Here is a 13,709-nt window from a genome sequence, read left to right as displayed (position 1 = left end):
TCACAAAGTGCTTCACAGAGATGTGTGTGTGTGTGCGCGCGCGAGTGTGTGTGTGTATGTGAACGGCAGTCTACCTGTTTGAGAGGGGTTGCTGTGGAGCTTGTGGCCCCCGGCCGGCCTGAGCAGCAGCGGGCTTGGTCAGACCCAGCATCTCCTGCACACACCGGAGCACGGGTCAGAGGTTAGCTCACCTATCCTGAATAACACCCCCCCGCCTGTAAAGGCTAAACATGGACAGCAGGGGGCGTTGTTGCTAAGAGTGCTATATTTCATACACCAGCACCAGGAGACTGCCCTGAGGTTGTAGGGAGAGGGCCCTAGAGCGTCTAGCTTGGATAGGCACAGCTACAGTTTCCAATGTAGACTGAGAGAAAACAAGCTACTCCAACCCAGGTCTCTCCTAGCCTCAATGAGACCATCCTGATTTTGCGCGCTCACATTCTCTTTCTCTCGCAAACCAGTCTGGATACTCTCCATAGAGATCCAAATGGTGCCAAATCAGAAAACGATCTCGCCAGTCAGCGTTGGTTCTGAGGAATTTGAAATACAAACGGCTACGCTGGGCGGGTTTGAGACAGCGTGGAGCGGCTGAAGTTGGCGCGTAATAGACAGTCATAGACAGGTGGTTTGTCCAATCAACTGCCAAGTATTTTTGAAAGTGCCTGCACTTTTCCAAACAGTTTCCAATGGACAGTTCCCAGATGGTTATGCGAAGCAAACCCTCTGGCTCGTCTGGTTAGGTCTCTCCGCCTGTGAGCTCTGCACCCACCTGCAGCTGCTTGGCGTTGAGGTCCTTGGTGCCCCTGAAGACATAGCTCTTGGAGATGCCCTCGCAGCCCAGCTCGTGGACCTGGATCATGCGTCCGAAGGTGATGAGGCCCACCAGGGCGGTGGGGGGCAGCAGGGACAGGGACATCTGCAGGGACTCCTTCAGCGCCTGGAGGTCCTCGTCCTCCATGCAGGTGTCCACCACGTACAGGAAGACCAGCGGCATCTGGGGACCTCTCTGGACGAGGCAAGCAACACAGAAAAGTCAGCGTGTGAATCAACAAAGTTCTGGAAGGCTTTGTATTTGCTTCCAAATCTTCCGATTGGATCTAATGTTGACTCAAAGCCAAGGCATATGGAAAAAGAGCACTTGACAGAGTCAACGCCATACTAAGGGTCACAAGGAAAGGTTACCTGAACCACATATTCTATGGTGGAGAACTGTGGTAGCAGCTCCGCTGGCTGGTTCACTTCAGAGATCCCAGCATAGGTGGGGGGGAACTACAGGGATGAACACATGAACAGAACCTCAATGGAACCCCTCAGCTAAAAGCCAAACGATGAACACATGAATAGAACATCAATGAAAACTCTCAAATAAAAGCCAACGATGAAAACTTAAATGGAAGCTCAATGAAAACTCTCAGATAAAACGATGAACATATGAACAGAACAGCAATGTGGACATTCAGCCACATTGATTTATGATATACTGATGTGATGAACACACAAACAGAACCTGAACGAACACATACTCTCAGTTGTTACCCCGGTTACAATAACAGCGCCCTGAGGCATTACGTCAGCCGCAGTCACATGAGAACCTACCTGGTTCCTCTGGTAACAGAAGTTGCACGCCCAAAGCTTGGCTCTGTAGTCCACTTGGCTGGTTGACAGAAAAGGAGAAGGAGGTCAGAGATAAGAAATCACAGCCATGTGTGTCACTGATAATGTAATGTGTTCCCGAGAACCCACTGCACACTGAAGAGGAATGCCTGCAGCTGACATCATGGTAACCAGACAGTGCACACCTGAATGACATTCGCTGTCGCGTACATAGACTACCTACCACACAACAGAATCAGCCTAGAGTAACAGACATTTAATACCTCAAATGAATGGTAGGTAAACTGCTTCCACTATCCGCTGATACAGCGCTGACATGACATCACTACAGGAATAGAATGTAGCCTAGGTTATTTGCATGAATGGAAAGCGTCTTTCCAAGATGAGCCATCCCCTGTGTCTCACAGCCTACAGTGCATACCAGAGAGGGTTGAGGACGGCGCGACAGGTAGCCCTGCTGCAGAGCACCGGTTCGTACTGGATGGGGGGGAGGTCAGGGCGCTCCTTCAGGGGGGTGAAGAGGGAGGCCACGGGGACCACCATGCGCGTGGCCTCCAGGCGGCTGGACGGCCAGACGTTCCAGCTGAAGCGTGTCCCGTCCCTCTCCTCATTCTGCTGGATGTACTCTGGGAAGGTCGCCATGGCACCCTCGGAGAACTACAGACTGGGAGGGGGGGGGGATAAACTAAAATGTTCAATCGTGCTGTAATAATTTATGTTAAATCGTGCTGTAATCATTTGTGTTAAATCGTGCTGTATTAATCTGGGTTAAATCGTGCTGTATTAATCTGGGTTAAATCGTGCTGTAATAATCAGCGTGGAAGGTGGCAGGCAAGTTATGAGAGTGTCTGCCTGTGTAAGGTGAACAACATGAAAGGTGCCTGCCTGTGTAAAGTGAACAACATGTTATTATAACAGTGCATGCCTGTGTAAGGTTAATCTGAATACCAAAAAGATCTCGCTGCAGCGAGAATTTCTGGGAAAAAAAACATTGGTATTCATGGACACCATTAGAAAGACTCTTTGTATGCGCCAAATACTGATTGGCCCGCGCACATAGTGGGCTGTGCGAGGTAGCTGATTTGGCCTCTGATTGGTCACTGACCGCAGTTTTCCACTTTTCAAGTATTGCTAACAGGTCGAGCTGTCGGTAGCATATCTGGCACATAAAGGGCGATTTAGGCTACTTGAACTTTCTTCCACATTAACTCACTTCACAGAGTTGTCTAGCTACAGTTTTCTTCTTTTCTAGGCAGGATGAGTTTTTAATTTAGTCCCAACTAGGGATGAGACAGTATACCGTAAAACCGTGAACTGCGGTATAAAATGTCCACGGTATTAGAACCGTGACATTCCCTGTGTTTACAGTATTACGTTTACGGTATTACACAATAATGCACTGCTGAAACTTCACATTTCAAGTTGCTTGCAACAGTTAATTTTGTAATTTAATATAAGCTTGCTATGAATAAAATGAGCTTAATTACAATAGTGTTTATTTTCCATCATGTGTTGCACTGTAGTTCCTTCAAAGTAAAATACTTGTTTTTTTATGTGTGTTGGGGAGGAGAAATGCCATATACCGTGAAATACCGTAAACTGTACCGTGTAGGCTAACTAGATACCGTACTGTACCATACTGCAAAAATCCATACCGTCTCATCCCTAGTCCCAGGGCTGAAAATTAAAGGAGTAGTAAAGGGAAAATGCATGTTTAGCCCTGTTTTAAGGTTACTTATGATCATATACAATGGTTCAGATCAAAACGTTGACAAAACTAGCACTTTTGAGAAAGTCTGATAATTGCTCTACCACCGTTTTAGTCATACAATGGATGTGGGTGGGCACCTTGAAAAATCTTTCAAAAACATGTTAAACTCTCGATTTCAAGACAAGAAGCTCACCGAGGGGGTAATTGGTGTCCGTTGGTGTTCTGACTTCAAATTCTCCGCAAAGTATGAATCCTGTAGGGTTTTATTGATCATTTTATGAAATCCATTGACTTGTATTGAAGCGACCGTTGTAGATGTGTAGATCAATCCACAGAGGGGATTCAGGAAGCGGAACTACTTACGGTATCTATTGTTATTGTTTATGTTGCTAGGCTACCTAGTTTGCGGAGGTTTACACACGTATGTGCTGCGACTAAATAGTTCTATGCTAAATATTTTAAAAAGCCTTTCCAGATGAACTAGAATCTTACTTTATGGCGATTTATATGTCAGAACGCCAACTAACACCTCGGTGAGTTTCTTGTCTTTGAAATTGAGAGTTTAACATGTTTTTTGAATGATTTTTCACAGTGCCCACCAACATCCATTGTATGACCAAAACGGTGGTAGAGCAATTATCAGACTTTCTCAAAAAGTGCTAGTTTTGTCAACGTTTTGATCTGAACCATTGTATATGATCATAAGTAACCTTAAAACAGGGCTAAACATGCATTTTCCCTTTACTACTCCTTTAACACCTGCCACCGGCCAAATGCAGGTAAAATTTCCAATTGGCGACTATCTTTTGGAAGGCTATCTGGAAAAAAACATATACTTGGCAGGTAGATTTTTCATCTACAGTCCCCTTGGCAGGTGACTCACCGTGAACCAAAAAGTTAATTTTCACCCCTGCCTAGTCCCAACTATACGCTCCCGAGGTGTTCAAATGCAGATGGATTTGAAAGGTAGGCGCTGGCTCCACCCCTATGCCCATGTTTTGTTGCGGTTTATTCCAGACTAGTGTAAGGTGATCAACATGTTATTATAACAGTGCCTGCCTTAGTGTGTATGGTAATGAATATGTTATTATAACGGTCCGTTCCAGCATCCTCCTTTTCCCCCTGTGGTTTCTGGCCTACCTCCGGGGCATGCCGTTTGCCATTTGCGTAGGTTAGATCTGGGAACTTGATAGTTTGATACAGTAGCTTCCCATCTTGCATTCTGGTGCCAGGATTACCTGAGGCTGTGCTTTCAGCATAACGGTGTTTATAGCCCCTCTATCCAATCCTCTCAAATCTACCAATATGCTAACAAGACATGGAGGGCTTCACTGTGACTATGTGGAGATTAAAGATCACACATTTCATTTAACCACGTCAGATGCTTTTATTTGCCTCTTAACCTGACAGGCCCTTTTAGACTTTGAACATACTGGTACACGACTTATCATGCAATGAATGATGACATTCAGTGTCATCATATCAATAAACAGCACTGCCAATGAGCCAAATAATCATACTGTAATCTCTAGCCTAATGCTGGCTTATTTTATTTACAGGGCATGGAAATTTGAAGCCGAAACCCTTCTTGTCATTGGCATCACCAGACAACAGAAAAGTATTCTGTGAACACACCCCAAATCTGAATATTATGAGAATTGCCTGACTTTACATGGCCATTATGCTGACGTTAGTGATTTTTCTGTAATTTCATCACACAATGGAGTGATTCAATCATTATCAAGGGCCATCAGAGATGCAAATATCACGAAACATGGCTGATGATCAATCAACAGGCTTGAGAGACAGACCCCCAAACTGACATTCAAGTTAAAGCAACATTAACTTTGAATGACAGACTAGATAGCCTGCTAGTTAGTAAGCTAAATCATAGGCAAGACAAAACCAAAACAAGTATTCAAACAATTTTTATAACTTGCTGTTGTAAAATTAAAATCGAGGGCTCAACATCCATGAACTTGAAAACATTCTTGATTTCAACAGCAGAAACCCTGGCTCAGCTCATGCTAGCTGGCTAGCTAACTTAGCGTCGATGCTAACCCACCGGCAAATGCCATACTTTCACTGCGCTAACGGTCAACCTTGTCGGTTATTATCTATCACACGGAGAACGACAGTTCGTTTTGAATTAGACTTGACCCAAAGTACAACCCAATTGTATACTCGATACAAACAGCGGCATGGTTGACATATTTACCTGGTTTTCAGGCTGGTCCTACGGAGCTGCTGGTACTACTGATAGTGCACGGCGCCGCGCAGCTGACAACGTAGCAAACAACATGGCCGCGCACTGCCACGTCAAGAGGCGTGTCCTGACTCCTACCCAAAATAGTTTACAGTTGAGAAATTCCTGAGTTCTCTGGTCATTTTTGATCTGAAATAGCCTCATATGACCTAGCATGTAGTGTTATGTGTATATTTTTGAGGGGGGGGGGGATTCTGATACTGCAAGAACAAAGCAATGACTATGTACTTATTCACAAATTCCGACATATATCCATATATGATCATTATGTGCTGCATCAGACCTGTAATAGTAACCAAAATGTATGAAATGAAAGAAAAACAAACAACAGGTTTTTAAAACGTTGCAATACAAATTTTATTATAACATATTATGACAAAAATATTGTCACAAACTACTTTAGTCATATCCATCCATTGCAACCTCGTGAAACCAGGATGGTCAGCCATGATTCCTCTTGACTACTGCAGCTCTGCCTGTCTCTACTGTGCCTCATTTACAATGACTGTAAAGTCACACATCTCTTATTCTTGACATGTAAATATGCCTCTCCATAATCTTATACACAAACAAGTTAAAGAATTATATTACTGAGGCAAAAATAACGTTCCCCTCAAGTCATGTCCTCCTCCTCAACACACCTCCTCCTCTCCTTTCCCCTCTTCATAATTACCATCAAAACAATAGATGTTGTATCGTTTATCCGTGCTGTTAAGGTTCAGTGGTTCACATGTTGTTGAATCCCATCATTCCTTTCATGTTGCCGGCAGCGCCCTGCTGGAACTGTCTCATCATGGACTGCAGGCCCGCCATGCCCCCTGCATAGACAACAACGGTGGATCAAAACACATAGCGCCTGTATCACAACATCAATGCAAATACCGTACACTGCAACGTGTGGAGGATCAGTATAATATCACATGTATGTAACCGAACAGAGACAAAGACATGTGTATGGACACAATTTAAGTTATGTAAATGTCCCCACACTGGGGATTGTTACAGTATTAATTCATTAATTTCTCCTGTAAACAAGCGATATGGATGAACGCAATCTCTCAAACCGTACATCTTCACTGTATTCTATCAAGCAGAGACATCATATGTGTGAATGAACATTTCATTCAACTCAATATTTATTCAATCCCAGCATGGGGTTTGAGCTAGTGTCAGCAGTGGGAAAAAAAAGTGATTGGGAGATGTGGTGTGAAGTATTAATATGCTTTACTGACGATGACTGAGAAGTACTGTACTGTAACAGTCCGTTCATTTATGTACGGATATACTTATTGTGAGTTACTTTGGATAAGTGTCTGCTAAAGGACTAACATGTAAATGTAATAATATGGGGGGTGAAGGGTCCAGCAGCCTACCCATGTGGTGGAGAACTCTTGGGTCCATCATCTTGGCCATCTGCTGGTTCAACTTAGCCATCTGAGAGGGGTTGACATTCTTTGACATATCACCACCTGCAAGACAGAAAACACAAAATTACTAATTATTAATTATATTGATTGAAGGTCTTACTGAAGGTCCTAATTTGTATGAGGTCCCAATGCAATCGCCCTTTGACTCTCATTCTGACTACACGGGAATGACCCAGCTAACGTGGCTAATGCAATTTCTCTGAAATCCCAGTAAACCTCTACTGTGTATTCAAGTACTGTTAACTCCTAATCCCTACCGCCACTGCTTTCTACAGGCAATGTGGCAATACATCAGGTCTCGATTTGTACATGAGGACCACATTGCTTACACCTGACCTATTCACAAAGATCTTTACACACACATACTGTAGACCATCCTGATCTCACAAGCTCACATTCTGTTTCTCTCCGTGGTTCAGTCTATTGTTTTAAGTGCCTACCCTTTTCCAAACAGTTTCCAAAAGAACGTTCCCATATGATTGGGTGAAACAAACCATCTGGGGTATCAGGTCTTAGTACCTAGGGCATAGAGGCTGATTTGGGATCGGCTAGGGCCTAGCAGTAGTGATCGTACCTTTGAACAGGCCCTTGATGCCACCCATCTTCTTGACCATCTGGGCGAACTTGGTGTACTGGGTGAGCAGCTCCTGGACATCCCTGGTGGCCACCCCGGACCCCCTGGCCACTCTCTGTATCCGGTTGGGCTGCTTGCTGAATAGCTTGGCGCCGTCTTTGTTGTCCAGCTCTGTTGGAGAATAGAGGACCCCATGATGTAGACTAGACCAGGGGTTCCCGAACTTTTCAGCCCCCGACCACCAAAATAACGGTGCCAGAGACTCGCGACCCCCACTATACCCGGAGGTGGTTGAAGCATGCAAACGTTTACATTTTCTAATCTAAATTTAAATACAAAAAGGTAAAAATAGTAACAATTATAGTTAAAATAGGCATTACATTACAGTAATTTAGCAGACACTTTTATCCAAAGCGACTAACAATAATTGAATTTAACGTAGGAAAAGCCAATGTACTACTACTTGCCAACTCACAAGTGCATCTCCTTTCTAAAACAAGTGAATAAGAGCATAATCTAGTGCTGAAGGAAACGTGCAAGAATATCAATCTAAAGAATAGGCAATTTTGAATTGTTTTTCAATTGCATTCTGGACTCCCCCCGGGGTGTCCCGTCCCGACCCCCACTTTGGGAACTGGGGCTAGACAAGTGTGGCAAGGAGTTCAACCTGACCAGGAATAACAGGGAAAGGCCTTTTCTTCAGTGCCATCATGTGCTAGGCCACCTACACCAAATGTACAACTATGCGTTTACCTTGGTCGTTCATGCTGTCCATGATGGTCATGAGTTTCTTCAGACGGGCCATGGACTCCTGCTCGTTGCCTTTGCTCATGAAGTCCGTTCCGAAGCCTGGGATCATGCCCTGAGGAAAGGCACAAATGATGCCGTCTCTGATACCTGATCCCTAATCACCAACTAGTATCAAACACAGGTCTCCAGGACTGAGGTAACCCCCTGAGCTGAAGCCTAGGTAGGCATTTACTCATCACACCAGGTGAGCATGGCGCTCAAATGATTGAAATCTCAATATCACAATAGGTAGTCTGTGATTGAAATCACAAAATCACAATAGGTCTTTACCATGATCTGTCCGAATGGCCCCATCTTCATGATGTTCTGGAATTGCTCATACATGTCTCTGAGAGTGAACTGGCCTGAAACACAGGGAGGTAAAGGGGGGTTAGATGATGGTACCACGGTAAAGCTGAACAACTATGAAGTAGGACTACATGATCATGATGATAATGACGATGACCGATTCTTATTAGTGTCATGCAACTTCCAATGATGCATAAAAACAAGGTGTGACCAAACATAATACACATATTATTATGTAATAGTGGTCCCATTTAATGCACATAATCCAACACATGATGTTACAACCAGAGTGGTTTATCTCACCATGTTTCAGTTTGTCAATCAACTCCTCGTTGTCGTCCAGTTTGAGTTCGTTGACCTTGTCTATCAATCCTTCAATGTCTCCCATACCTGTACATTGTGTAAATGTAAATTATGGATGACGGCTTGTATAACATACATACCACAAGTACATGCGATGTCATATCTTACAATCCGTTACTAACTATAAGAACTGATCGTTGAAACATAATCAACTGAAGGAATGATGGATTGCTACTGTAGATTCTTCATAGCCACAGGGACAACTAGTGAGCTAGGAATTTCCAGAGTGGTAGACAGCCTACCCAGCAGCTTGCTGATGAAGGGCTGTGTCTTGAATGGCTCAAAGTCATCAATGTGTTCTCCAGTACCGATGAAGATGATGGGACTCTTGGTCGCCGCCACTCTGTAAATAACAACAGGAAAATATTCGTAAAGGCACCGTTAACACCAGGCCATTCACAATTAAAACTCCACTTACATACATTCAGTGGCCTCTTTATTAGGTGGGGCCTCTTTATTAGGTACACCTATCTAGTACCGGGTAGGACCCCTTTTTGCCTCCAGAACAGCCTGAGCAGATCAGCCTGAATTCTTTGTGGGAAGGATTCAACAAGGTGCCCTTCTGCACATCACCATTGAAAACAGTTGTTATTTTGAGCATTTGTGGCCTTTGTTAGCCTGAACGAGTCTGGCCGTTCTCCTCTGGTCTCTCTCACTAACAATGTGTTTCTGTCCACAGAACTCCTGCTCACTGGAGGTTTTTTTGTTTAGGCTATCACACCTTTCTCTGTAAACTCTAGAGACTGGAGTGTCTGAATACGTATGCCAATAATATTGAACTTAAAGTGGCAACTGGGAGTATAAATATTCACTGACTAGTGTGGAATTTAGTTCAGGGTTTCAAATCTGTATCTTAAACAATCCCAGTCCAGGAAGGGGGTTTTCTATTCATAATCACCCCAACCTGGCAGCCACCATTCTGAGGGAGAGACCTGTTTGTACTTACGCACTGAGCGCTCCACCCCCCTTGGCGTGTCCGTCCAGCTTGGTGACGATGACAGACGCTACGTCTACTTTGTCCTTGAAGGCCTTGGCCTGGGCCTCGCAGGCCTGGCCAATGGAGGCGTCCATCACGTACACAATGTTGTCTGGTTGCTACAGAAACAGGACATCCGGGTATAGTTAATAAATCATCACACATCAATATCATAGGATTACACCCTAACCCTAACCCTTGGGGTCAAATCATAAATAATTACTGAAAAAACTGGGGCAACAGGGTAAGGGTTGGGTTAGGTTTAGCACTAATCCTAACCCTAGGTTTACAACTGGGCACTTCTAGATGTATTGGGGATGTCTGATCAGGACTCTTGACAGATCAAAGTAAGGTGGCCATAGTAGAACCGCCGACCTACCACAGCATTGGAAACCTGGAGCATCTCCTCAAAGAGAGAGTCTTCCTGCTTGTGTCGACCGCTGGTGTCAACAATGATGATTTCAAAGTTCTCATTCTTGAACTTCTCCACACCCTCTGCTGCTATGACGACAGGGTCCATTTCTGTGTAGCTGTAGGTAAACAGGGTTAATGAATGCTTGCAGTCGCTAAGATACACACATGCAATAAGAGATGTAATTAACTAAGCTCATTATTTTGGAGTTGTATTACATAACTTAGTATATATAATTAAGAATATGTACAGCTGCTGAGTATGTCATATAACTCCATAGCTGAAATTAGAGTTTTCGACTTACCTCCCATAGAATGGGATTCTGGCTTTTGTTGCATTCTGTTTCAACTGATCAAAGGCACCTTCACAAACAGAGAAAATCATCAGTCATGTTAATGTGTTTATGTTATTTTAAGACGGAGAACATAAAATTGATCAAAATAAATATTTGGATAGGGGAACACTTTACCAGCTCTGAAAGTGTCAGCGCATATCAAACAGGTCTTCCAGCCTTTTCTTTGGTAGTAGTATGCCAGCTGTAGAGAGGGAAAACATACAGCACATTTAAGAAATGTAATAATAAACCAGTCAAATGCTGGAAAATAGAGAAACTGAGGAATGATATGCTGATTCAGTTACACTCCGACATCTAGACCTGACATGCTCTATTTTTTGCTGCTTTTAAATGTTCTACTTTGTGGTCCAGCGCATCAGGTACAAAATTTCCACTAGAGTAGATACTTTTCTATAGCCGGACACTCAGACTGAATTGCCATTTCGTTTCACTTCATTATTCAGTCTGAAAGTGCTCCCATTAAGTTACAATGGGACTAAACATCTATCAGTGTGCTCTACCTGTAAAAATAAAAATGTGGTTATCTTTATCCTTGGACCGAGATCCATCAGTGTCCGTCTCACCTTTGAACATGTGGTGGTTTTCCCGCTGCCCTGCAGACCCACAAACATGATGACGTTGTTCTTGCCCTTCGTCGGGGTCCACGCCTTCACCCCTGGATCCACCAGCTAGGACAAAAAAACAACATCGTTAACGTATACAGTTCAGAACAACATGACATTAAACAAGATGTAGAAGTGTCTCTCTCTCCACTAAACAAACACTGTTTACAGTATAATAAACAATGCATTACTGGATGGGAACTCCTCTCATTCAATCCCCCACCACAACAAAAACAACAACCGACAGTTCTGTTACATTCATAGGACAAATAACCGGGGGTAACACCACTCTATACACTCTACACACACTGCTGGGAGAGAGTATGTCTGACCACCCGTGGCCGTGGGTGCCTCCGTTGTGAGTTGTGTGGTGTGTATGTGGCTGTGAAGTGTTACAAAGCAAAGCAGACCTTGACCAGCTCCTTGAAGACGGCGTGCTGGATCATCCTCCTCTTGTTCAGGCCCGAGGCCATCTCCTCCAGATCAATGGCTGCCCTACAGTCAGAGGGGCACAGGTGATGTGTGTGTGTGTGTGTCTGTCTGTGAGGTGTGTGTGTGTCTATATGTGAGGTGTCTATGTGTTGTGTGTGTGTCTATCTGTGAGGTGTCTATGTGTTCTGTGCATCTATCTGTGTTTGATGTCTGTGTATGAGCTGTGTGTGTGTGTGTGTGTATGGAATACGTTGACCTACTTGACATTTTCTCTGAGCTGTTTCACCAGCTTGATGTTGACGTCTGCTTCCAGAAGGGCCGCACATACCTCCTTCAGCATGGCATTTAGCACCTAGAGGGGGAGACAGCACTTCATCAATGCAGGACTCCACAGAGGGAGGATTGAGTCCTTCATAGAATCAGTTAGGCGAATGAGCTACAATTCTTTCACATATTTCTGCACAACTTCCCTGCTCCGTTCCCTACACTGGCTCCCTGTAGCAGCTCGCATCCAGTTTAAAACTCTGGCGCTAGCCTACAGGGCAATGAAAGGAACAGCCCCCTCCTACCTCCAGGCCATGGTCAAACCCTACACCCCCTCCCGACCGCTACACTCTGCTACCTCGGGGCGACTGGTTGCCCCGTCACTCCGAGGCTCCTGCGGTCGATCGACGCTTCTCCTCCCGTCCTGGCCCCGCAGTGGTGGAACGAACTGCCCACTGATGTCAGGACAGCAGAGTCGCTGCCCATCTTTTGTCGCAGGCTCAAAACTCATCTCTTCAAAAGTACTACATCAATTCTCCCTCCTAAGCACTTATTGTTTTTTATTGTATTGTATTTTAGATTGATATTCTTGCACTTTGCCTTCAGCACTAGATTATGCTTAGTCACTTGTTTTAGAAAGAAGATGCACTTGTGAGTTCTGGCAAGTAGTAGTACATTGGCTTTTCCTACGTTAAATGCAATTATTGTTAGTTGCTTTGGATAAAAGCGTCTGCTTTATGACTGTAATGTTAAGTGTAGAGAGGAGACAGAGGCTCTGTACTGAGGCATGAACATGAACATACCTCCTCGTTGATAATAGTGGCATTGCTGAGTGACCGCAGCGCCGATGTTATCTTTCTTCCCAAGTCGGCTAACACCATTTTGACGGTCCAAGTGGAACCTGGAAATACGTATATTATGAAATAACACTAGGTCAAACAGCCACAGCAGCAAAACTGCACGGACGAGTTGCTTTTATCTAACGGTAAAATACAAATCTGTATTTTAGGTACAGGTTCAACTTACTAAATCAGTTGAGAAATTGGGCCTCTTCGGCTTCAATGTTGAGGGGCACCCCCCCGGTTTCGATGGTACCCGTCTCACCTGTGTAGACAGTGTAGTCAATGTATCAGCTTGTTCCTAGAAAAACATAATAGTCGAACCATCAAAATGTGTAAACTTAACATTCAACCAAGCAACACGCAGTAACTGCTGGAGGACTTGACACACGACCACATGCAAAATAAATGTAGAGATGTTGACAAGAAGTATACTAGCTAAATTAGCTAGCTAAAGTAGGGTTTAGCCAGTGCTAGCTAGCATTAGCAGCAGCTGCTACGCAACGAATCGGCCCGTGATTCTCCAGTCCCGTGTGAAACGGATCTCTTTGTTGATCAGAAGACGGATAGTTTGGTTTCCTAGCTGAACCAAAATAGCTCATAAGTTGCATTAGCCAAAATTCTACAATTAGTAATCTTACCAGTATTAATAGAATCAGTATTCCAGATTTTGCCAGCTGACTAGAGAAAGTAAAGCTAACGCAATCAAACGAACGTCATCCAAAATCCCAAACGCTCCAGAAGTGAAACACATCTGCTTCCGGGTTGTATTTACT

At 44.1% G+C, this 13,709-nt stretch overlaps 2 protein-coding genes across 3 annotated transcripts in view; both read right to left on the bottom strand.

Moving 5' to 3' along the window:
* Window positions 1-5,584, bottom strand: part of sec23a (Sec23 homolog A, coat complex II component) — a 30,139-nt gene extending 24,555 nt beyond the window's left edge. Inside the window, exons 1-6 of the mRNA XM_084438714.1 lie at window positions 5,544-5,584; window positions 2,036-2,278; window positions 1,597-1,654; window positions 1,183-1,269; window positions 770-1,006; window positions 75-154 (exon numbers count right to left, since the gene is read on the bottom strand). Of these exons, the coding sequence (XP_084294840.1) occupies window positions 75-154; window positions 770-1,006; window positions 1,183-1,269; window positions 1,597-1,654; window positions 2,036-2,256 (683 nt within the window). The 5' untranslated portion in view covers window positions 2,257-2,278; window positions 5,544-5,584. The remainder of the gene's footprint in view (window positions 1-74; window positions 155-769; window positions 1,007-1,182; window positions 1,270-1,596; window positions 1,655-2,035; window positions 2,279-5,543) is intronic.
* Window positions 5,585-5,940: 356 nt separating this feature from the next.
* srp54 (signal recognition particle 54) lies at window positions 5,941-13,667 on the bottom strand. 2 transcript variants are annotated; one of them, XM_084437704.1, is made up of 17 exons: window positions 13,575-13,667; window positions 13,121-13,234; window positions 12,898-12,995; window positions 12,091-12,182; window positions 11,809-11,893; window positions 11,360-11,464; window positions 10,911-10,977; window positions 10,746-10,803; window positions 10,409-10,559; window positions 10,000-10,148; window positions 9,296-9,396; window positions 8,994-9,080; window positions 8,673-8,746; window positions 8,346-8,454; window positions 7,593-7,763; window positions 6,965-7,060; window positions 5,941-6,409 (listed from the first exon to the last, which is right to left on the bottom strand). In XM_084437704.1, exons 3-17 carry the CDS (start codon window positions 12,973-12,975, stop codon window positions 6,318-6,320), a joined length of 1,515 nt encoding a protein of 504 aa, XP_084293830.1. In that variant the 5' UTR covers window positions 12,976-12,995; window positions 13,121-13,234; window positions 13,575-13,667; the 3' UTR covers window positions 5,941-6,317. The 2 variants fall into 2 exon arrangements, with proteins under 2 accessions (XP_084293830.1, XP_084293831.1); XM_084437705.1 differs by having other exon boundaries at window positions 13,121-13,198.
* Between the last annotated feature and the right edge of the window lie 42 nt (window positions 13,668-13,709).

This window comes from Borostomias antarcticus (assembly GCF_949987555.1).
Source record: "Borostomias antarcticus genome assembly, chromosome: 5".
Taxonomy (NCBI): Eukaryota; Metazoa; Chordata; class Actinopteri; order Stomiiformes; family Stomiidae; genus Borostomias; species Borostomias antarcticus.
The sequence above is the reverse complement of the archived record's forward strand: the minus strand, read 5'-3'. Positions and strand labels throughout refer to the sequence as shown.